The sequence below is a fragment of the Staurois parvus genome, unplaced genomic scaffold (assembly GCF_062004578.1).
Source record: "Staurois parvus isolate SC_StPar_1 unplaced genomic scaffold, SC_StPar_1.0 ptg000463l, whole genome shotgun sequence".
In the NCBI taxonomy this organism is placed as follows: Eukaryota; Metazoa; Chordata; class Amphibia; order Anura; family Ranidae; genus Staurois; species Staurois parvus.
The window spans coordinates 735,001-760,514 of NW_028318259.1; the positions used below are offsets into that span (position 1 = coordinate 735,001).

At 48.2% G+C, this 25,514-nt stretch overlaps 1 protein-coding gene across 1 annotated transcript in view; it reads right to left on the reverse strand.

Annotated features, from left to right (window-relative positions):
• Positions 1-25,147, reverse strand: part of FIS1 (fission, mitochondrial 1) — a 27,874-nt gene extending 2,727 nt beyond the window's left edge. Inside the window, exons 1-4 of the mRNA XM_089688953.1 lie at positions 24,919-25,147; positions 10,693-10,825; positions 8,823-8,899; positions 5,042-5,147 (exon numbers count right to left, since the gene is read on the reverse strand). Of these exons, the coding sequence (XP_089545079.1) occupies positions 5,042-5,147; positions 8,823-8,899; positions 10,693-10,825; positions 24,919-24,963 (361 nt within the window). The 5' untranslated portion in view covers positions 24,964-25,147. The remainder of the gene's footprint in view (positions 1-5,041; positions 5,148-8,822; positions 8,900-10,692; positions 10,826-24,918) is intronic.
• Between the last annotated feature and the right edge of the window lie 367 nt (positions 25,148-25,514).

The following is a 25,514-nucleotide window of genomic DNA, read 5'->3' on the forward strand; positions in this document are numbered from 1 at the left end:
ATACACAAACACACACACAATTATTTGCACATTTTGGAAATTTGCCCACTTACAGATAAAGGAAGGGTCTACAATTTGTTTCCTAGGTGTATTTTAGATGGTGGAGACAGAATATCAACAAAAAATCCAGAAAATACACGATACAAATGTTATAAATGGAGTTGCAGTTCAGTGAGTAAAATAAGTATTTGATCCCCTACCAACCAGCAATGATTCTGGCTCCTACAGACTGGCTATGTGCTCATGTGGTACACAGATTGGTCCTGGCAATTTAATAACAACAACTCATTATGAGTATAAACAGACACCTGTCCACAAAATCTTTCTTCCATTCAAACCTCATCATCATGGGCAAGACCAAAGAGCTGTCAAAGAACGTCAGGGACCAGAAAGTAGACCTGCACAAGGTTGGAATGGGCTACAAGATCATCAGCAAGAAGCTTGGTGAGAAGGAGAGAACTGTTGGAGCGATTATTCTCAATTGGAAAAAATACATAACCATCAATCAGCCTCGGCCTGGAGCTCCATACATGGTTTCGCCTCATGGGGTAAGGATGATCATGAGAAGTGAGGGATCAGCCCACTACTACACGGAGGAGCTTGTGAATGATATCAAGGCAGTTGGGACCACAGTGACCAAACAAACCATTGGTAACACAATACGCTGCCATGGATTGAAATCCTGCAGCACCCGCAAGGTCCCTCTCCTCAACAAGACATATGTACAGGCCCGTCTGAAGTTTGCCAATGAACATCTAAATAAATCAGGGAAGGATTAGGAGAACGTGCTGGGGTCAGATGAGACCAAAATTGAGCTCTTTGACATTAACTTGACTCGCCGTGTTTGGAGGAAAAAAAATTCTGACTATGACCCCAAGATCACCATCCCTACAGTACAGACACCCCTTCATCTGCCAGAAATGCTCTTGGCTCCTAACATCTTGTTGGAGGCTGACAGCGTTTTATAGACTAAAAAAAACAAAAAACAGTGTCAGCCCTGCTCAGTTATCTTTTGATAAACTACCGAATCCCTCTCCTTCTCCTCATCTTCACCAACATGGAGGGGAGGTGTTTTGTAGTCCAAGTTTAGAACTGGGAGGACTCCTTCAGGTAACACAGAAAGTGTGCACAGGACAGCGCAATTGCTAATTGGATCAATGAGATGTTTTTGCACTTCTGGATCAAATCTAACAAAACCCTTTCAGTGGTACTTTAAACAGACCAAAAAGGAGCAAATAAGTAGATTATTGTTTGGGATTTCATACATGTAAGGGAAAACCTGAGCTCTGTTCATACAGGTTCACTTTATTCTCCCTGCGGTGTATATTCTACTTTTTCTTCAGTTTAATCTTAGCCTACATTGGCTATTGACTCTGTACATGTGACAGCACTTATGTTTGATGGCTGTCCCAGCACTGTCACATGAAGGCAGACACATGCATCCTCCATCCCCAGAGGCACCAATACATTTACTCTACTGCTTACAGCAAAGAACAGGCGAGTATGAGCTGCTGGGGATGGGAGAATTTAAAGTTGTAGTCTTATTTACTTATTTTTTTCTTTTCTTTATTCCATCTACATGCTAATTATATTTTTACATTTAACCTGTTTTCATTACAGGGGGATCAGGCTGGGGAGGAAAGGGCTAGATCAGGGGGATCAGGCAGGGGAGGAAAGGGCTAGATCAGGGGGATCAGGCTGGGGAGGAAAGGGCTAGATCAGGGGGATCAGGCTGGGGAGGAAAGAGCTAGATCAGGGGGATCAGGCTGGGGAGGAAAGGGCTAGATCAGGGGGATCAGGCTGGGGAGGAAAGGGCTGGATCAGGGGGATCAGGCTGGGGAGGAAAGGGCTGGAACAGGGGGATCAGGCTGGGGAGGAAAGGGCTGGAACAGGGGGATCAGGCTGGGGAGGCAAGGGCTGGAACAGGGGGATCAGGCTGGGGAGGAAAGGGCTGGAACAGGGGTTTCCAAACTTTTCAATAAGAGAGCCACATTGTACAATATATTCTAAAAATACTGGGGGGGGGGGGGGGGGACCATCAGAGTCCTCCTTACATTAGAGTTTCTTTCAAAGTCCCCCTTACATAAGGATCTCTATCAGAGTACCCCCTTACATCAGGGTCTTAATAACCAGGCTCTCCCCTTACATCAGAGTCCCCATCACGCTCTTCCCTTACATCAGAGTCCCCATGAGAGTCCCTCCTTACATCAGGGTCCCCATTAGAGTCCCTCCTTACATCAGGGTCCCCATTAGAATCTCCCCTTACATCAGGGTCCCCAAAAAAAAAAAAAAAAAAAAAAATGGTCAGAGACATCCTCACAGAGTTTCTTTCAAACTCCCCCCTTACATAAGGGTCTCTATCAGAGTACCTCCTTACAAGGAGTACCCCCTTACCATCAGGGTCCCAATCAGAGTACCCCCTTACCATCAGGGTCCCAATCAGAGTACCCCCTTACCATCAGGGTCCCAATCAGAGTACCCCCTTACCATCAGGGTCCCAATCAGAGTACCCCCTTACCATCAGGGTCCCAATCAGAGTACCCCCTTACCATCAGGGTCCCAATCAGAGTACCCCCTTACCATCAGGGTCCCAATCAGAGAAACCCCTTACCATCAGGGTCCCAATCAGAGAAACCCCTTACCATCAGGGTCCCAATCAGAGAAACCCCTTACCATCAGGGTCCCAATCAGAGAAACCCCTTACCATCAGGGTCCCAATCAGAGAACCCCCTTACCATCAGGGTCCCAATCAGAGAACCCCCTTACCATCAGGGTCCCAATCAGAGTACCCCCTTACCATCAGGGACCCAATCAGAGTACCCCCTTACCATCAGGGTCCCAATCAGAGTACCCCCTTACCATCAGGGACCCAATCAGAGTACCCCCTTACCATCAGGGTCCCAATCAGAGAACCCCCTTACCATCAGGGTCCCAATCAGAGAACCCCCTTACCATCAGGGTCCCAATCAGAGAACCCCCTTACCATCAGGGTCCCAATCAGAGTACCCCCTTACCATCAGGGACCCAGTCAGACTCTCCTCTTACTATCAGAGTCCCCATCACACTCTTCCCTTACATCAGAGTCCCCATGAGAGTCCCTCCTTACATCAGGTTACCAAAAAAAAAACAAAAACCTGTCAGACGTCTTTACATTAAAGTTTCCTTCAAAGTCCCACTTACATCAGGGTTCCCAGTCAGAATGTCCCCTCACATCAGGGTTCCCAGTCAGAATGTCCCCTCACATCAGGGTTCCCAGTCAGAATGTCCCCTCACATCAGGGTTCCCAGTCAGAATGTCCCCTCACATCAGGGTTCCCAGTCAGAATGTCCCCTCACATCAGGGTTCCCAGTCAGAATGTCCCCTCACATCAGGGTTCCCAGTCAGAATGTCCCCTTACATCAGTGTCCTAGTTGGAATCTGTCTTTTCATCAGGGTCCCAATCAGAATCTGTCCTTACATCAGGGCCCCAATCAGAATCTCCCCTTACATCAGGGTCCCAATCAGAATCTCCCCTTACATCAGGGTCCCAATCAGAATCTCCCCTTACATCAGGGTCCCAATCAGAATCTCCCCTTACATCAGGGTCCCAATCAGGGTACCCTTGTACATCAGTGACCCCCTTACATCAGAAAAGCAGACCATAAGCAGCCACAGCTGACCTTAAACCTCAATCAATGCACAGTCAAGATACAACACAGACCCTAGCTGCAGGCTGAATAAAATCTTGTACAGAGCCAAACATGACCAGCAGGCTGTAGTTTGGAGACACCTGAGCTAGATGATGCTGGATGTCCTCCAGCCAGGAAATGAGGTGGACTCTTGCTGCAGCTTCTAATGTACACTGAGAAGCTCACACTGTGCAGTGGATGCAGAGTAAACCATTTCAGTCCAGGAGAGGATATCACAAACAAGATTTTCCAGCACACTTACCAGCCAGCCTGCAAAGCAACCAGATTTTCCCTGTCTAACAATTCACAATAAATCAGAGGGTTTTGTTGCACACATTTGCAATTAAATGTCGAAGCCGCAGTGCCTACGTCAAGGCTCCTCTGTGTACTGTGGTCCTAGCTCTATAATATTCAGTCTCCTAAGCTGCAGCACACATAGCAGTGGATGGATATGTCTGGATAGAGCCCACCCCTCCCTAAAGGCATGCCTGCCCTTAATCTATCCATCGCTATAGGTGCTCCGACTTGGGAGACTCTGAAAATCACAGAGTTAGGACCGTAGTACACAGAGGAGCCTTGACGTAGGCTCTGCAGCTTCCATATTTGCAAATGTGTGCCAACGAAACCCTCTGTTTTAACATGAATTGTTCAAGAAAATCTGGTTGTTTTATACGCTGGCAAATCTTTGTTTGTGTAGTGTGTTGCCCTTCCATATGCACCTGCAAAGTCTAGTTATGGGTTGGAGAGGTTGTCACTATTTTTGTTCAGTCCAGGAGAGGAGCCTGTACAACTCTGCAAGACTGAAGGGTCAGAAGGATCGGAGGTCAGAAGGATCGCAGGTCAGAAGGATCGCAGGTCAGAAGGATCGCAGGTCAGAAGGATCGCAGGTCAGAAGGATCGCAGGTCAGAAGGATCTCAGGTCAGAAGGATCTCAGGTCAGAAGGATCTCAGGTCAGAAGGATCTCAGGTCAGAAGGATCTCAGGTCAGAAGGATCAGAGGTCAGAAGGATCAGAGGTCAGAAGGATCAGAGGTCAGAAGGATCAGAGGTCAGAAGGATCAGAGGTCAGAAGGATCAGAGGTCAGAAGGATCAGAGGTCAGAAGGATCAGAGGTCAGAAGGATCAGAGGTCAGAAGGATCAGAGGTCAGAAGGATCAGAGGTCAGAAGGATCAGAGGTCAGAAGGATCAGAGGTCAGAAGGATCAGAGGTCAGAAGGATCAGAGGTCAGAAGGATCAGAGGTCAGAAGTTAGATTAGCAGCAACTGCCAGTCTCCAGGTGACTTCTCGCCTCGGTCTGGTCCATCATCAAGCCAGCTCAGATTCCTGTAATATTAAAAATCCCTGCCCCCACCCTGTATCATCATCCTGCTCACCTTTCTGCATCTTCTTCTCGATGATCTTCTCCAGCTCCAGGGCCTGCGTGTTGTTGGGTTCTTTATGGAGAAGGGTGCGGACGTACTTCAGAGCCTTCTCATATTCCTGGAAGGTGAAGGACAAACAAGGTCATGCCACAAATCACATCGCACGCCTTCCAGTAAGGCCCATAAGATTTGGACCCAACCTAATGGTCACAAGTTAGCTTGCAGTTTCGTTTGTGTTCTTACCTTCTTGCAGCAGTCCTGTTCCTGATCCCTTCTCATGTGTTTGTCTGTGCCCATCTATGGGCGTCGTCTGCTGTCCTCTGGGTTTTATTTCCTTCCCTTCCATCACTTCCTGCCCCGCCTCCTTGTCTGCCTGTCTATATAAGATGTGCTCAGACTAGGCCACTTTGCCTGAGCAACGTCTTAGTTGTTGGAGCTCCCATGTGTTTCTGCTGTGAATCCTATATTGTCTACTTGTGTACCGATCCCGGCTTCGTTCCCGACCTTGCTTGTTTTCCGCCCATCCTGACCTCGGCTTGCCTATTGGATTCCCTTTGTCTTCTCCCATTATACTCGGCTCCCGCGAGCGGTCACCTCCACCTCAGCTGGGTCTACCTGGGGGCCGCAACCTGGTCCCAGCTTGCTGCAAGTCCATCCCCACCATCAGGGGCTCTGGTGAACAAGCAGGCTGGGGCTTAGACTCCGCGCCCTGGGGAACCCCAAGTTGAGGATCAATAGAGCTCACTACCACAGGTGCTGACACCAATCATCTAAATTTTACTATTGTATGCCTCTAGTGCAGGAGTGGACAATGGGACCCCTGTGTCCTTGCCCACACTCAAACCACGCCCAAAAAAGCCTATGAAAGGTACCAGGGGCATCTCATGGGGCCCCCCCACTGACCCCGGGCCCTCGGGCAGTGCCCGAGTTCCCGAATGGTCAGTCCACCCCTGCTCTAGTGTGTAAATACTGTGTTCTTTCAATGAATGGGTCAGGCCAATCCTAGACAAGAGAATGACGGTGTGCAGGAATATTCTGAGACATGACCATGCACGGCTGTCCTGGACGTAGGTACACATCTAGTAGTAGTTGGTCACATTAAACTGGACTTGTTCTGTAATGTTGAAGACATTTTGTAGCTTCTCCAAGCCACGTCTTCAGGTCTAATGATTGACTGATGACCCCGATGTCAGAAGTCTGCATAGATGTCAATCCTTCAATTCACATGGCTAAAGGCGTGTCATCATATCACTGGGGTAGAGAGAGCTTCTTCCTTTGCATGGCGAATGGAACTCACACCTCCAATTCTGTTTATAGGCAATCAACATCTGCCTTGACACATTCTATGGCGATTGGTTTTGGGTGTCTGTGCTACCTGTGTGGGTAGAAATACTGCAGTATATTCCTGACACTCATTAGAACCGCAGAAGTGGCTTGGCTGAGCAGCAGAATATTGTCAATATTAAAAGAAAAGTCAGGTGAATGTGTCTAACTACTACTCGAGGTACAACGTCTTCAATTCGAACAAATAATTTGAACATAGCCCAACATTTAATTCCAGCACAGGTAGCAGACACCTTATTCTGTCACCATGAAATGTGTCAAGGCAGATGTTGTTTGTCCAAGAGGATGGGAAGTGTGAAAACCATGGAGCTCCTTCCAGTTCCAAAATCCTGGGTGTCAATCCTTTGATTTACAATGCTGATGGTTGCGCAAACACCTTGTAGGTGAATTGTAAAATCTTCAGGGTATGGGGAAATATTTGCCTTTCCACAGTGTTTGGAACTTTCACACCTCCCATCCTGTTCCTAAACAATCAACATCTGTCTTGACACACTCCATGGTGATTGGGTTAAACTGTGGGTGCTACCTGTGTGGAAATAAAGTGTTTGGGATCTGCTCCTGACACTTATTACTACTACAAGATATACCATGACCTGGTCATCAATGAGAACCTTTACAGACAGAAGTCATATATATACAGTTGTGACCAAAATTATTCAACCCCCAATGCTGTAAAGGGGTTTAGGGACTATAGTGTACATTTGGAATTGTATTCAGAATCAAATCCTACAAGGACGTTGTAACTACCCAAATGCAACTAAAATGACATCAATTGTTTATGTAATACAGTAGTAAATGGTTCTTATGTGGTTTCTTCATTGCCACAATTATTCAACCCCTTAAAGACTACCACTCTGAAGAACAGAGGTTCATACAGGTGCTTTCCATCAGGTATTGAAAACACCTGTGGATGTCACCGAGCAGCAATCAAGCATAATAAGCACCAATTAGGCAGCTTTAAAATGACTGTGATACTCAGCTCCTTCTAGACATTTACTGGTGTGGTTACAAACATGGTGAAGGCAAGAGAATGGTCCAGGAAGACAAGAGAAGAGGTGATTTCTCTTCACAGGAAGGGCAATGGCTATAAGAAGATTGCAAAGATGTTAAACATACCAAGAGACACCTTAGGAAGCATCATTCGCAAATTCAAGGCAAAGGGCACTGTTGAAACGCTACCTGGTCGTGGCAGAAAGAAGATGCTGACTTCGACTGCTGTGCGCTACCTGAAGCGTAGAGTGGAGAGAAGTCCCCGTGTGACTGCTGAGGAACTGAGAAAAGATTTGTCAGATGTGGGTACAGAAGTTTCAGCCCAGACAATAAGACGCACACTGCGTAATGAAGGCCTCCGTGCCAGAACTCCCAGGCGTACCCCCTTGCTGTCTCCAAAGAATAAGAAGAGTCGACTGCAGTATGCCAAAAGCCATGTGGACAAACCACAAAAGTTGTGGGATAGTGTTCTGTGGACTGATGAAACAAAATTAGAACTGTTTGGGCCCATGGATCAACGCTATGTTTGGAGGAGGAAGAACAAGGCCTATGATGAAAAGAACACCTTGCCTACTGTGAAGCATGGTGGAGGGTCAATCATGCTTTGGGGCTGTTTTGCTTCTGCAGGTACAGGGAAGCTTCAGCGTGTGCAAGGTACCATGAATTCTCTTCAGTACCAGGAGATATTGGATGGAAACGTGATGCAGTCCGTCACACACCTGAGGCTTGGGAGACGTTGGACCTTTCAACAGGACAATGATCCCAAGCATACCTCCAAGTCCACTAGAGCATGGTTGCAGAGGAAAGGCTGGAACATTTTGGAGTGGCCATCGCAGTCACCAGACTTAAATCCGATTGAGAACCTCTGGTGGGACTTAAAGAAAGCAGTTGCAGTGCGCAAGCCTAAGAATGTGACTGAACTGGAGGCCTTTGCCCATGAAGAATGGGCGAAGATACCCGTAGATCGCTGCAAGACACTTGTGTCAAGCTATGCTTCACGTTTAAAAGCTGTTATAACTGTAAAAGGATGCTGTACTAAGTACTAAGATTGAATGTCACTTGGGGGTTGAATAAAACTGATAATGCTGTGAGCACAGAAAAGACATTTGTGGTTATTTCATTATAACTGTTATGTTATATTTGTCTGACCTACAAGTGCCTCTTTAATGTAAATGTAAGCAAGATGACTGAATGATCAAAAGCAATGTCAAACTGGCCAAAACACTCAATTTCAGTGGGGGTTGAATAATTTTGGTCACAACTGTATATATATATATATATATATATATATATATATATATATATATAAAAAATAAAATACAGTAAAAGTATATTTATTTTTTTTAAAAAATACAATAATAAAGTAATACTAAAAAAGAAATACAAGTAACTATTACAATAAAATAAAAAGAACAAAAGCAGAATCAAGATTTTTGTAGTAAAAATTTCACCGGCTCACCTTTAACCTGTAATGGGCGACAGCCAGATAGAAGAAATAATCCCGCTGTTCATCTTTATTTGCTTTTGTCAAAAGATCTGCAAAAACATAGAATAAATATAACTTCTATCTGGAAAATGGTGATGTTACTCGTTTATAATATATCTTATATCTGAAGAGCGGTGATGTCACTCCCGTAGAATGTATCTTATATCTGGAGAGCGGTGATGTCACTCCTGTATATCTTATATCTGGAGAGTGGTGATGTCACTCCCGTATAATGTATCTTATATCTGGAGAGTGGTGATGTCACTCCTGTATAATGTAGCTTATATCTGGAGGGCGGTGATGTCACTTCCTGTATAACATATCTGGAGAAGAGTGATGTCACTCCTGTATTATACAACATATCTGGAGAGCAGTGATGTCGCTTCTGTATAATATATCTGGAGAGCAGGGATGTCACTCCTGTATAATGTATCTTATATCTGGAGAAGAGTGATGTCACTCCCGTATAATGTATCTTATATCTGGAGAGTGGTGATGTCACTCCTGTATAATGTAGCTTATATCTGGAGGGCGGTGATGTCACTTCCTGTATAACATATCTGGAGAAGAGTGATGTCACTCCTGTATTATACAACATATCTGGAGAGCGGTGATGTCACTCCTGTATAATGTAGCTTATATCTGGAGAAGAGTGATGTCACTCCTGTATAATGCATCTTATATCTGGAGAAGAGTGATGTCACTCCTGTATAATGCATCTTATATCTGGAGAAGAGTGATGTCACTCCTGTATAATGTAGCTTATATCTGGAGAAGAGTGATGTCACTCCTGTATAATGTAGCTTATATCTGGAGAAGAGTGATGTCACTCCTGTATAATGTAGCTTATATCTGGAGAAGAGTGATGTCACTCCTGTATAATGTAGCTTATATCTGGAGAAGAGTGATGTCACTCCTGTATAATGCATCTTATATCTGGAGAAGAGTGATGTCACTCCTGTATTATACAACATATCTGGAGAGCGGTGATGTCACTCCTGTATAATGTAGCTTATATCTGGAGAAGAGTGATGTCACTCCTGTATAATGCATCTTATATCTGGAGAAGAGTGATGTCACTCCTGTATTATACAACATATCTGGAGAGCGGTGATGTCACTCCTGTATAATGTAGCTTATATCTGGAGAAGAGATGTCACTTCCTGAATAATGTAGCTTATATCTGGAGAAGAGTGATGTCACTTCCTGTATAATATAACATATCTGGAGAGTGGTGATGTCACTTCCTGTATAATATAACATATCTGGAGAGTGGTGATGTCGCTTCCTGTATAATATAACATATCTGGAGAGTGGTGATGTCACTTCCTGTATAATATAACATATCTGGAGAGTGGTGATGTCGCTTCCTGTATAATATAACATATCTGGAGAGTGGTGATGTCACTTCCTGTATAATATAACATATCTGGAGAGTGGTGATGTTACTTCCTGTATAATATAACATATCTGGAGAAGAGTGATGTCACTCCTGTATAATATAACATATCTGGAGAGTGGTGATGTCACTCCTGTATTATACAAAACATATCTGGAGAGCAGTGATGTCACTCCTGTATAATATAATTTATATCTGGAGAGTGGTGATGTCACTCCTGTATAGTTTAACTTTTATCTGGACGGCAGCAATGTCTCTCCTGTATAAAACTTTTTATAAAAACATAAAACAAATGCACTGACATTTGCATATACTGTGCCAGTATCTATCAGATGGCTTCATAGCCAATCCCTTTAGCCTGTATCCATTGTACACAGCAGCTCTTGGACTCTTGGTGATGCAATGTTTATAAAGATTCTTCCTGAGGTCTCGGTTATTGCTCACCTTCTAGAAGCCCCGCCCCTTTATGAATGTCGTCGGAGTACTTGCTGCGAATCAGACACCAGGCGTACTCAAACTGGGTTCCCTTACTCGGCGATCCTGAAGAGACCTCGGAAAAGTACTTCTTCTCAAATCTCTACAAAAAAATATTAAAGATTATTATTACCGATTGTAACACGCTCTGCTTAAAGCACAATACACATTTCCCCGATGGAGAAATTTCTCATCACTTCCTATACTGGCAGGAAGTGAGGGTGAATATCTCCATCAGAGACAAAAAAAACAAAAAGAAGTTGGGCTTTAAAATTAGAGAAAGAGGAAGGGGCCAAACCCATTGGAGCTAGGAAACTTTAAGCAACCTACCCGTCTGCATCCCTTGCCATTGGCTCTTGGCGGCCTGCATCCTGGTTGCTATACAATGGGTCGCCGCGTCTTTCCACCCGGCAGCAACTTGTGGGCACCAGGGCCCGGCACAGCCTCCTTCCTTCTTGGCTAACGTTTCGGTTGCTGGAAAACTGGATGCAGCTTCCTAGTTCCACCCAGTGTTTACTTGCCAATACACTTTACCTTCCCAAGTTCTCTTGTCCATCACCAGGCACAGGAAGAACCCTCCTTTGACCCAGCGAGCCTGCATCTTTGTCAGTTTGTTCTTGTTAGGTACCTTTGCTACATTTAATAGATACTTCTGCCTGCCTGCCCTTACCTTCATTACATTTTTATCGATACCTCTCCTGCCTGCTTCCTACCCTGATCTTTGCTGCATTTAATGCAGACTTCTCCTGTCTGCTGCCTGCCCTGACCTCAGCTTGGTTTAATGAATACTTCTCCGGTTGGCTCCCTGCCTTGATCTTAGCTATGCTTAAAGGATACGTCTCTGGTCTGCTGCCTATACATGCATTAGCTACATTTAATAGATACTACTCCTGTCTGCTGCCTGCCCTGACCTCAGATAGGTTTAACGGATACTTCTTCTGTTGGCTCCCTGCCCTGAACTTAGCTACACTGCCAAAAGTATTGGGACGCCTGCCTTTACACGCACATGAACTTTAATTGCATCCCAGTATGTAGGGTCCAATACTGAGTTGGCCCCGCCCTCTGCAGCTATAACAGCTTCAACTCTTCTGGGAAGGCCGTCCACAAGGTTTAGGAGGGTGTCTATGGGAAGGTTGGACCATTCTTCCAGAAGCACATTTGTGAGGTCAGGCACTGATGTCGGGGGAGGAGGCCTGGCTCACAGTCTCCACTCTAATTCATCCCAAAGATGTTCTATAGGGTTGAGGTCAGGACTCTGTGCAGGCCAGTCAAGTTCCTCCACCCCAAACTCACTCATCTATGTCTTTATGGACCTTGCTTTGTGCACTGGTGGGCAGTCATGTTGGAACAGGAAGGGGCCATCCCCAAACTCTTCCCACAAAGTTGGGACCATGAAATTGTCCAAAATGTCTTGGTATGTTAACGCCTTAAGAGTTCCCTTCACTGGAACTAGGGGGCCAAGTCCAACTCCTGAAAAACAACCCCACACCATAAACCCCCTCCCCCAAACTTTGCACTGCACTTGGTGATGTAAGGCTTGGATGCAGCTGCTCAGCCATGGAAACCAATTCCATGAAGCTCTCTACACACGGTTGTGCTCATCTGAAGGCCACACCAAGTTTGGAGGTCTTTAGCTATTGACTCTGCGGACAGTTGATGACTTCTGTGCACTATGCTCTTCAGCATGCGCTGACACCGCTCGTTAATTTTACGTGGCCAACCACTTGATGGCTGAGTTGTTGTTGTTCCCAGTGGCTTCCACTTTGTTATAATCCCACTAACAGTTGAGCGTGGAATATTTAGTAGCCAGAAAATCTCACGGATGGACTTATTGCACAGGTGGCAACCTATCACGGGACCATGCTTGAATTCACTGAGCTCCTGAGAGCAACCCATTCTTTTACAAAATGTTTGTAGAAGCCGTCTGCATGCCTAGGGGCTTGATTTTATACATCTGTGGCCATGAAGGTGACTGCAACACCTGAATCCAATGATTTGGGGGTGTCCTAATACATTTGGCAATATAATGGATGCTTCTCTGGTCTGCTACCTACCCTTTACTTAGCTGCATTTAATGGATACTACTCCTGTCTGCTGCCTGACCTGACCTCAGATAGATTTAATAGATAAAGCACTTCTCCTGTTGGCTCCCTTCCCTTAGCGAAGCTTAATGCATACTCCTCCTGTCTGCTGCCCACCCTTACTTTAGCTATGTTTAGTGGATACTTCTCTTGTCTGCAGCCTGCCCTCACCTCAGTTAGGTTTAATGGATACTTCCCTGTTGGCTCCCTGAACTGACCTTCACTATATTATATAGATACCTCTCCTGTCTGCTGCCTGTCCGGACCTTTGCTACTTCACCCGATCGCTCTACTATCTGCCACCTACCCTGGTCTTTGCTACTTCCACAGATTATGCCCAGTGCGAGCCTCAAGTCCTGACTTCTCCAGATTGATTTTATCTGGTTTCTTCCATTGCAGTACAACAAGTCTACTCTCTTCCACCTTGGGTCCACTAGTGACATTCTACTGCCAGAGTATATAGGTTCGTGTATTAAGCCCTGGAAGCAACCTAGTAACGATAGGCCTACAAACCTTAAAAGAAGGGGGCCGCCAAAAGTTACACCTGGCTGCTATTTACTGTGATAGGAGTATCTCTCGCTCTGAAGAAGGCAATAGACTCTAGGTTCCGAGGGCAACATAACTCCAGACTGCAAACATCTGCCACATCAATGGGAGCTGTCAGAGTATGAGTGGCCAGCACCTTTCCCGCCATGTCTAGAGTCAGACACGTAGCAATCTTGGGTGGTTAGGTAATTTAAAGCTCACAGTAAGAGGCAAGGCCTCAGGTGCTCACAAAACCCAACACCAAATGCGGGTAAGATTACTGCAGAGGACCAAAATCACTGTAGTCAGGCAGCAGGAAAAGACTTAAGGTCGCATGGTGGTCATGACACTCGAAGTCAGTGACCAATCCCTCAGCATTAACCCCTTTAACGGTAAAAATTAGGAATTGTACAGCTGCCCAGCCACCAAGTAAATGAGGGAGCTCCCAGGTCTCAGCCCAATGGGCCTACACACCGAGAGAGTTTTTAGAGACCCAGACCAGGTCTCCAACTCTTCCCCGTGATATCAAAAGTGACACAATAAGCTTTGCCTGGAGTTGGGCTTTGATATGAAGCCAAAAATGGGAGAACTGCCAAACAAAAAACAGAAATGAGTCAGCTCTGAGCAGGGAGCAGAGAGGATGGTGTGATTCAGAGTTTTCATATTGTCTCCGTGGGGTGAGGACATGTGGGGACATCTCCACCAACGTGACACTGTTTACTTGACCGGGGCAGGGAATCCATCATTGACACAACATTGGGTGAGGGTTAGGAAAGCTTTGTTAACCCCACTCCACCAAGCTCCGTCATCTCTTTAACTGCGTTAATTTGCCTGGGGGGCGGGAAGGACTGCCTGATCATGAGAGCAATGTTATTGGCTTTTTACAGTGATCACATAACCAGAAGCCAATTCCCCCCATTCCCAATCATTACTAGAGAATGGGAGCCATCTTTGACAGCTCATCAATGTGCAAGGAGCATGCTCGTAGTACAGGAAACCCGGCTGCCTCCATGATCTACGCTATCCTGCAAATGGCCTCCTCCAAGTTGCCCTGGAGAGGTGGGAAGGAGACCTGGGGGAAGTTATGGAAGTGGCTGAGTGGAATAAACTGGCGCAGCTCAACTCTAAAAATTTAATCCAACACTTCATTGATTGAAGCTAGTTATAAGGTCTTCATGCGGTGGTATTTGGTGCCCTCCCGCTTGGCTTCCTTTGTTCCGGGGGCCTCCTCCGGTTGTTTCCGTGGTTGTGGACAGGAGGGCGCAGTCCTCCATATGTGGTGGACCTGTAGCAAAGTAAAGCGATTTTGGATTCGCACGTATAATTTTATATACTCACTGACTCAGGTTAATCTTATCAAATCACTGCTCCAGGATCTCCTTGGGAAGCCGGTAGAGGGCGTACCCGGATATGTGAAATGCCTGATCACATTTATATTTACTGCTGCCAGGATATCCACTGCACGCTCTTGGTGGTCCCCCTTGATCTCCTGAAGGCTAAGCTGACCTGGATAATGGTCAACGAACATTTGACCGCTATTCTTCAGGACAGGATGGCATACTTTGAAAAAACCTGGGATCCTTGGATGCAATATCTTTCAGCATCGTCCTAGGATTGATGGTGGTCGATATGGGAAATTGATAAACAGTGATCGTCTTAATCCCCGCACCCGACTACTAGCCGGATCTTCCTCCACCAAGCGTCCTTCACTTCTTCCTTTTCTTCCCCTATCTCTATTCTCACTTGTCTCAATTTCTCTTTTCCTTTTTTCCTTTTCAAGTCCGTTCTCTGGTTTTGGACACAGTGAACCAAGGGCCATGACGGGCTCACGTTTGACCGCTATTCTTCAGGACAGGATGGCATACTTTGAAAAAACCTGGGATCCTTGGATGCAATATCTCTCAGCATCGTCCTAGGATTGATGGTGGTCGATATGGGAAATTGATAAACAGTGATGGTCTTAATCCCCGCACCTAGCCGGATCCTCCTCCACCAAGCGTCCTTCACTTCTTCCCTTTCTGCACCTATCTCTATTCTCACTCCTCTCTATTTCATTTTTCCTTTTTCAAGTCCATTCTCTCGTTTTGGACACAGTTAACCAAGGGAAATGATTCCTGCTTAAGATCCACCCTTCACCTGTAAACTCTACCCCTTCCTCTTTAAGCTCCACCTCTTCCTATTAGAGCTCCTCCCACTGACACCAACGGTGGGGTGCCATTCCTCCCACGGACACCAACGGTGGGGCGCTATTCCTCCCACGGACACCAACGATGGGCGCTATTCCTCCCACGGACACCAACGATGGGGCACTATTCCTCCCACTGACACCAACGATGGGGCACTATTCCTCCCACTGACACCAACGATGGGGCACTATTCCTCCCACTGACACCAACGATGGGGCACTATTCCTCCCACTGACACCAACGATGGGGCACTATTCCTCCCACTGACACCAACGATGGGGCACTATTCCTCCCACTGACACCAACGATGGGGCACTATTCCTCCCACTGACACCAACGATGGGGCACTATTCCTCCCACTGACACCAACGATGGGGCACTATTCCTCCCACTGACACCAACGATGGGGCACTATTCCTCCCACTGACACCAACGATGGGGCACTATTCCTCCCACTGACACCAACGATGGGGCACTATTCCTCCCACTGACACCAACGATGGGGCACTATTCCTCCCACTGACACCAACGATGGGGCACTATTCCTCCCACTGACACCAACGATGGGGCACTATTCCTCCCACTGACACCAACGATGGGGCACTATTCCTCCCACTGACACCAACGATGGGGCACTATTCCTCCCACTGACACCAAGGATGGGGCACTATTCCTCCCACTGACACCAAGGATGGGGCACTATTCCTCCCACTGACACCAAGGATGGGGCACTATTCCTCCCACTGACACCAAGGATGGGGCACTATTCCTCCCACTGACACCAAGGATGGGGCACTATTCCTCCCACTGACACCAAGGATGGGGCACTATTCCTCCCACTGACACCAAGGATGGGGCACTATTCCTCCCACTGATACCAATGATGGGGCACTATTCCTCCCACTGACACCAATGATGGGGCACTATTCCTCCCACTGACACCAATGATGAGGCACTATTCCTCCCACTGACACCAATGATGGGGCACTATTCCTCCCACTGACACCAATGATGGGGCACTATTCCTCCCACTGACACCAATGATGGGGCACTATTCCTCCCACTGACACCAATGATGGGGCACTATTCCTCCCATTGATACCAATGATGGGGCACTATTCCTCCCACTGATACCAATGATGGGGCACTATTCCTCCCACTGACACCAATGATGGGGCGCTATTCCTCCCACTGACACCAATGATGGGGCGCTATTCCTTCCACGGACACCAATGATGGGGCGCTATTCCTCCCACTGACACCAATGATGGGGCACTATTCCTCCCACTGACACCAATGATGGGGCACTATTCCTCCCACTGACACCAATGATGGGGCACTATTCCTCCCACTGACACCAATAATGGGGCACTATTCCTCCCACTGACACCAATGATGGGGCACTATCCCTCCCACTGATACCAATGATGGGGCACTATCCCTCCCACTGACACCAATGATGGGGCACTATTCCTCCCACTGACACCAAGGATGGGGCACTATTCCTCCCACTGACACCAAGGATGGGGCACTATTCCTCCCACTGACACCAAGGATGGGGCACTATTCCTCCCACTGACACCAAGGATGGGGCACTATTCCTCCCACTGACACCAAGGATGGGGCACTATTCCTCCCACTGACACCAAGGATGGGGCACTATTCCTCCCACTGACACCAAGGATGGGGCACTATTCCTCCCACTGATACCAATGATGGGGCACTATTCCTCCCACTGACACCAATGATGGGGCACTATTCCTCCCACTGACACCAATGATGAGGCACTATTCCTCCCACTGACACCAATGATGGGGCACTATTCCTCCCACTGACACCAATGATGGGGCACTATTCCTCCCACTGACACCAATGATGGGGCACTATTCCTCCCACTGACACCAATGATGGGGCACTATTCCTCCCATTGATACCAATGATGGGGCACTATTCCTCCCACTGATACCAATGATGGGGCACTATTCCTCCCACTGACACCAATGATGGGGCACTATTCCTCCCACTGACACCAATGATGGGGCGCTATTCCTTCCACGGACACCAATGATGGGGCGCTATTCCTCCCACTGACACCAATGATGGGGCACTATTCCTCCCACTGACACCAATGATGGGGCACTATTCCTCCCACTGACACCAATGATGGGGCACTATCCCTCCCACTGACACCAATGATGGGGCACTATTCCTCCCACTGACACCAATGATGGGGCGCTATTCCTTCCACGGACACCAATGATGGGGCACTATCCCTCCCACTGACAACAAAGTCATCCCGCTCAAGATCCAGGAAGATGAAGACACCGGACGGACACCCTCTGCACCCCTCCTCCAGCAGCGCCTCATGGACCGGATTGAAGTGGGCACGGAGTCGTAAGACACAGACACCCCTGTCCCTTGGTGGTGTGGGAAGGGCGCCCCTCTGAAAAGGCAAATACGCCTCTGGCGTTACCCACTCCTCCAGACCAACACTAACCCATCAAGACATTTTAATATTTGCATAACTCCTCGCAAAAGCCAAACCTTTGCTTGCAAGAGGACTGAGGGCTCCTGAGAGGAGCACTGAGGCAGGGTGCGGTTTTCAGAAAGCCATGTACAGCACCCTACTGGCCCCTCCCACCAGCCATGATCTATCTGTATTGCATAGAGAAACACAGAAACCCAGTCAATGGGCCTAAAATAAAGCAAGTAATGAAAACAAATAGTTTGAATAATTTGATCATAATTTTGATAAGGGGGGGCAAGAAGTATTATTGAGCAGACTTCAAACCTAAACCGCAGTACACAGTAAAACACCACGCAATAAAGGAATGCACCCACATTCAACACACTGCAACGCATGGCAACACACTGCAACGCATGGCAACACACTGCAACGCATGGCAACACACTGCAACGCATGGCAACACACTGCAACGCATGGCAACACACTGCAACGCATGGCAACACACTGCAACGCATGGCAACACACTGCAACGCATGGCAACACACTGCAACGCATGGCAACACACTGCAACGCATGGCAACACACTGCAACGCATGGCAACACTGCTGTGGTGCCCCGAGTCAGGAAAAGTAACGCAGGCGTCTTGTCTGGTCTGCATCATTGAAAGGGCTTCCTTAAAGCATTAAACAAATGTGAATGAGAAGCACAAGATCCTTTTTCAGCAAAGGGAGGGGGAACCTGTGCTTTTTTATTAAATGTACTGTCCGGAGTTGTGCTTTAACAATCAGCGACGGCAGGCACCACATTCCTCTCCTCGGAGGCTCACTTCAGTCTTTGTTGTGGTTCCAGGTTTGTATGGAGGGAAGGATTCCCACGCTGCGACCCATAGAGGAGTGTTTACCCAACACGCTGACAAGTGTCTGTACACACAGTGCTGGCACACACAGAACACTCAGCAACTACACAGTATGGAGCCGGGGAAACTGCTGCAGGTCCAACGTGGAGAAGTGTTCATCATGTGTGACAGCGATAGGGCCCATACACACTGAGTGTTTAGATCCAATATATGAGATCCTGGCATTTAGGTGCGGGTGGCGGGGACAGGTGCACCATCAGGCCCACTGCTGGAAGCCCATGGGAGGCCAATAGCGGCTGCAGATGGACTGTGCACTGAGTGGGAAGAGCAGTTCGGACAGCATGCTCCCAGGGGAGTGGGAAGAGCAGTTCGGACAGCATGCTCTCAGGAGAGTGGGAAGAGCAGTTCGGACAGCATGCTCCCAGGAGAGTGGGAAGAGCAGTTCGGACAGCATACTCCCCCAGGGGAGTGGGAAGAGCAGTTCGGACAACATGCTCCCAGGGGAGTGGGAAGAGCAGTTCGGACAACATGCTCCCAGGGGAGTGGGAAGAGCAGTTCGGACAGCATACTCCCCCAGGGACAAATGCCCACCAGGCAGACTTCTATCTCTTAAGCTGATTTGCACAGTCTGGGCTCAGTCGGCTTCAGCAGAGGTGACATTAGTAGTCTAATAGAGCCCTGATGTCTTCTCAAAGAGAACCTGTCACCTGCACTCTATCACACCTCTCAGACCCCTTTTGACGCAATAAAGTTAAAAAAAAAAAAAAAAATGAAACAAAAAAGAAATGAATAAAAGGACACTCCCCCCAAAAAAAGAAAGAAAAAAAATCTTTAACGCCCCTACCATCACTCATATGAACGCAAATGTGCGCCAGTGCAAAAATGACAATTGTGTCACACAAATTAGATATTGTTACATATGTCAGAGTGACAGTAATAATTCTACAGTCCTCATTCACCGTGATCTGTAAACGGATGGCCCTGTAAAGGCTTTTAAAGCGCTGCCTTTACAGCATGAGACACCATTGTTGGCTGCCATTTCACAGGCACAAACCATTTTCAGTCTTGACATGTTTGGTATCTATTTACTCACAACCTCATGTTTTATCATTTTACCAAAACTGGGTAAATATTGTGGCTGTGGCAGAGAAATGTTTAAAAGACTGGAGCAAGACGGCATTGAGTAGCACGTGTTCTGGTGCCATCTAGTGCTTCTGAACAGGAATCACACTATGTTTGTAAATGTATGTGTATATATATATATATATATATATTTTACACACATACACTACTCAAATAAAATGAAAGGAACACTTTGAAAACCCATCAGATCTCAATGGGGACAAATCTGCTGGATCTCTATACTGATAAGGACTGGGTAGTGTGTTAGGAAGGTAAGGACGCCCCATCGTTTGATGGAAATGAAAATGATCGACCTACAGAGGACTGAATTCAAAGACACCCCGAAAATTAAAGTGATAAAATGATGCAGCAGGCGAGTCCATTTTGCTGAAATGTCATTGCAGCAACTCAGAATGGTCCTCAGTAGTCTGTGTGGCCCCCACGTGCTTGTATGCATGCCTGACAACGTCGGGGGAGGCTCCTAATGAGACCACAGATGGTGTCCTGGGGGATTTCCTCCCAGATCTGGACCAGGGCATCACTGAGCTCCTGGACAGTCTGAGGTGCAACCTGGTGGCGTCAGATGGACCGAAACATGACATCCCAGAGGAGTTCTATTGGATTTAGGTCAGACGAGCATGGGGGCCATTCAATGGTATCAATTCCTTCATCCTCCAGGAACTTCCTCCATACTCTCCCCACATGAGGTCAGGAATTGCTGTGCACCAGGAGGAACCCAGGACTCACTGCAGCAGTGTAGGGTCTGACAATGGTTCCAAGGATTTCATCCCAATACCTAATGGCAGACAGGGTGCCATTGTCTAGCCTGTAGAGGTCTGTGCGTCCCTCCATGGATATGCCTCCCCAGACCATCACTGACCCGCCACCAAAACAGTCATGTTGAACCATGTTACAGGCAGCAGAATGTTCTCCACAGCTTCTCCAGACCCTTTCACATCTGTCACATGTACTCAGGGTGAACCTGCTCTCATCTGTGCAAAGCACAGGGCGCCAGTGGTGGACCTGCCAATTCTGGTGTTCAATGGCAAATGCCAATCGAGCTCTATGGTGCCAGGCAGTGAGCACAGGGCCCACTAGAGGACGTCGGGCCCTCAGGCCACCCCCATGAAGTCTGTTTCTGATTGTTTGGTCAGAGACATTCACACCAGTGGCCTGCTGGAGGCCATTTTGTAGGGATCTGGCGTTGCTCATCCTGTTCCTCCTTGCACAAAGGAGCAGATAGCAGTCCTGCTGATGGGTTAAGGACCTTCTACGGCCCTGTCCAGCTCTCCTAGAGTAACTGCCTGTCTCCTGGAATCTCCTTCATGCTCTTGAGACTGTGCTGGGAGACACAGCAAACCTTCAGACAATGGCATGTATTGATGCCATCCTGGAGGTGTTGGACTGCCTGTGCAACCTCTGTAGGGTCCAGGTATGGCCTCATGCTACCAGTAGTGATACTGACCCTAGCCAAATGCAAAACTAGTGAAAAACAGTCAGAAAAGGTGAGTAGGGAAAAAAATGCCAGTGGCCTCCACCTGTAAAACCATTACTGTTTTGGGGGTCGTCTCATTGTTGCCCATCTAGTGCCCCTGTTGTTAGTTTCATTAACACCAAAGCAGCTGAAACTGATTAACAACCCCCTCTGCTACTTACCTGACCAGATCAATATCCCAGGAGTGTCACTGACTTGATGCTAGACTCGGATTAAAAAGTCTTCCTTTCATTTTTTTTTCTTGAGATATACACACACACTGTGCAGTATACGGATATATAACAGCGGTCATCTCCTGCCACCCAGTGGACCTAAGCAGCGATCACACTGCATATATGTTGAAGTATCTTCTGGAGTAGGGATGATTAGGTCCCACCAGTATTTCTACTCTCTGCTTCCTCTGAGGGAAATTTCCCTTTACTTCCTGTCCCAAAGCCCAACAGGCAGTGAGGGGACATTTCTACTGAGTGGGAGACGTTCTCTTAGTTGTCCCCATGTGAAGATTTCTCCTCTCCTCCTGTTCTGGTGACAACTGGAAATTGTTGGATCTCCCCTCTTTCTGTGTCGGTGGTCACCAGGACACACAGAGGGTGAATCTCCTGAGCGGGGTCACAGACCATAAACAGACCCCCCGGGTGTGAATGGCCCTATAAACACAGGGAGATTCCCCCACCTCGGAGTTTCTCTCCTCTGACAACAAGCCCTATCTTTGTGGGTGAGGTGACCACCCTGGGTACCCAGATCCCTACACCTGGCCAGTGGTATGTGTACCCCCGGAAGAATCCTCACTATCACAGCTTTCCTCTGGGGGCGGAGCCTGTGCCAGCAAAGTTGTGAAGGTTTCCCATCCTGTACAGACCGGAAGTGATAGAAAACCTCCATACTCAAACCGTTCTATCATCATAATGGGAGAGGGGTTAGATCAGGGGGCGGTGACCTCAGCACTCCAGCTCCAGTGGGACTACAAATCCCATCATGTCTTGGGAGTTATGCCTGTGGTTGAGTGTCTTGCAATGCATCATGGGACTTCCACAAAGGCTGGAGTTGCGAGGCTGCCTCCCCGTATTGGAACACAGGCGACTTCCTTCCCCAGTGACAACCGCCCCCAGTCATCTCCTGCCCCGGTGACAACAGACCAGGTGGGTGTGAAGGGTCCTAGGGGCCCCTAGAAGCATCCTAGGGGCCCCTTCACACCCGCCTGGTCTGTGTGCTGAAGGAAACGCACATGCGATGTAGATGTGCGTCCAACCCACAACTCCTCTGAAAAGCTATTTGTGTTTTTTTTTTGTTTGTATTTTTAAGAGGTGATAGACTCCACCTGTTTTAACCCCATTTTTGCCAAACAAATGCGCCACAACCACGTGCATTGCATGTGATGGCGAGGTATTGGTGACGCTTCCTTGTCCGCTTGAATAGGTCGTGTTTATGTTGGACGGGTGTTGCATTGATCAGGGAGGGACGGGAGGGTTTGGCGATCATGTGACTACTGTTATTGGCTGTCACTGTGATCACATGATCAGGAGCCGATCCCTCCAGCCACTGGGGAGCGAGTGCCGTCTCTGCACTCTCAGCACATAAATATAATCTGCCCAATGACACCTACAAGGGCGCTGCATGCCCGCCATTTACCGCCACATATATGGTAACTGGTTGACACCTGAAAGACAAAAAAAAAAAAAAAACGCACGCAAGGGGTTTTTTTTTTTTTTTCGCACATTTTTACGGCCTGCTCCTCCCAGTCCTCTGTTCTCTACTGGACTAAACCAAACACTTATGTCTGAAGATACACCAAAAAATAAATGCCCAGAGAAGCCAGCGCTCAGGGGTGGAGTGTGTCCGGCGTGGCACCTGGGGTGGGGCGCATCTGCCGTGGCACATGGGGTGGGGCGTGTCCGCACTTTGTGTGATATGCTCACCTAACCCTCACCACAATGGCCCAATGAGAGAAGCCAGTGCTCAGGGGTGGAGCACATCCATAGTGGTACAAGGGGTGGGGCGCGTCCGCCGTGGCACAAGGGGTGGGGCGCGTCCGCCCTGGCACATGCAACAAACGCATTGTGTGATATGCTCACCTAACCTTCACCACAATGGCCCAATGAGAGAAGCCAGCGCTCAGGGGTGGGGCGTGTCCGCCGTGCCACAAGGGGTGGGGCGTGTCCGCCGTGCCACAAGGGGTGGGGCGCGTCCACGCTGGCACATGCAACAAACGCATTGTGTGTGATATGCTCACCTAACCTTCACCACAATGGCCCAATGAGAGAAACCAGCGCTCAGGGGTGGAGCACGTCTGCCCGTGGCACAAGGGGTGCGGCGCATCCGCCGTGGCACATGGAACCTTCACCACAATGGCCCAATGAGAAAAGCCAGCACTCAGGGGTGGAGCGCGTCCGCCGTGGCACAAGGGGTGGGGCGCGTCCGCCGTGGCACAAGGGGTGGGGCGCGTCCGCCGTGGCACAAGGGGTGGGGCGCGTCCGCCGTGGCACAAGGGGTGGGGCGCGTCCGCCGTGGCACATGGAACGGACGCACTTTGTGCGATATGCTGACCTAACCTTCACCACAATGGCCCGATGATCAGGCTCGGAAGTGCGTCATGTGCGTTGCGGTGGTGCACAGGTGTGACTGCGTTCATTAGAAACACGTTTACCCCCTTCAGTGCCGGCTGCATACAGCCCTGCTGTCCAGGAAGGTGATAGTTTGGCTGACAATGACTCCACCATCCAGCACCGGACTCTATCATTGGACGGAGATGGACCGAGCCTCCTTCTGGGGGGATTCTCTCACTTCTGGGGTTTATTTTTATTTTTTTACGATTTCAGGAGACATTCACTGGTCAGCACCTTCAGCTGTTATTGGTGTATGAGGACGCAATCTGCTCTCAGCTCATTGGTTGAAGTGTCAGGGGTCCTGCCTCCCAGATGGAGGGGTAGTGTTGAACAGATTTATTATTGGGGGGCATAATATGGGGAAGGAATGGCGGCACAGATCCCCCCTCATCCAGTAATGGCGAACAGGGGGTATACAGATCACTAAGGCTGGATGGTAACCCATAGCAACCAATCAGCATCCATCTCATCCTGTTACATTAGTATACTATAGCAACCAATCCGCATCCTTCCTCTACAGCGTGCTAACTAGAGCAACCAATCAGTACTAATCTTGACCAGAGTGGTAACCTATAGCAACCAATCAGAAACAATTTCATTCTGTGGAGTTGGTAACTTATAGCAACCAATCAGCATTTTTTATAGGGTGGTGGTTACCTCTGGTTAGAGCAACCAATCAGCACTAATCTTGTCCAGAGTGGTAACCCATAGCAACCAATCAGCACTGATCTTGTCCAGAACGGTCACCCAGAGCAACCAATCAGCATCCATCACCTCTAATCCTCGGCCGAACGAACTCTGATTTGTTGCTCCGGGTTACCGAGGTCCCCACAGACCACACCGTACGGTCCCCCAGGTCACCTTCAGGTCCTCCACGTCCACCAGGTCATTGAGCACGGCCTCCATACCGTCAGGAAGCGGACCAACAGGCGCACCTTCTCCCGCACTCTCTGTCTCTCTCTGTATTTTCCCCTTGCGCGTCAGATATCCACGGCGGCCATCTTAGATGTGGGAAACGTCAAGACCGCAAATTGTAACCACCATGTCTACTATAAGCAAAGCAATGGCGGAGGGCCGGCAGGCAGCCATTTTGGTTCCTGGTACACGTTGGCAAGAAGAAGGCGCCCCTCGTAACGTCCGGGAATCACATGACAGGGGACGTCGCGTGACATTTAAAGGTGAAGTACCCGGCGTGGTGTGAAGAGGACCTGTCACCTGTACAAAGTGTGTCTCAGAACAGGGAGCTGGATGTAAGGTGCAGCCCAGCGCCAGGCAGACACATATATGAGTGCAGATGTTACAGACCGCCTGAAAAAACATACAGAAACCATCCACGAGTTATAAGAGACCGTTAGAGGAGGCCGCAGTATCACCGGAGACCGTTAGAGGAGGCCGCAGTATCCCTAGAGACCGTTAGAGGAGGCCGCAGTATCCCTAGAGACCGTTAGAGGAGGCCG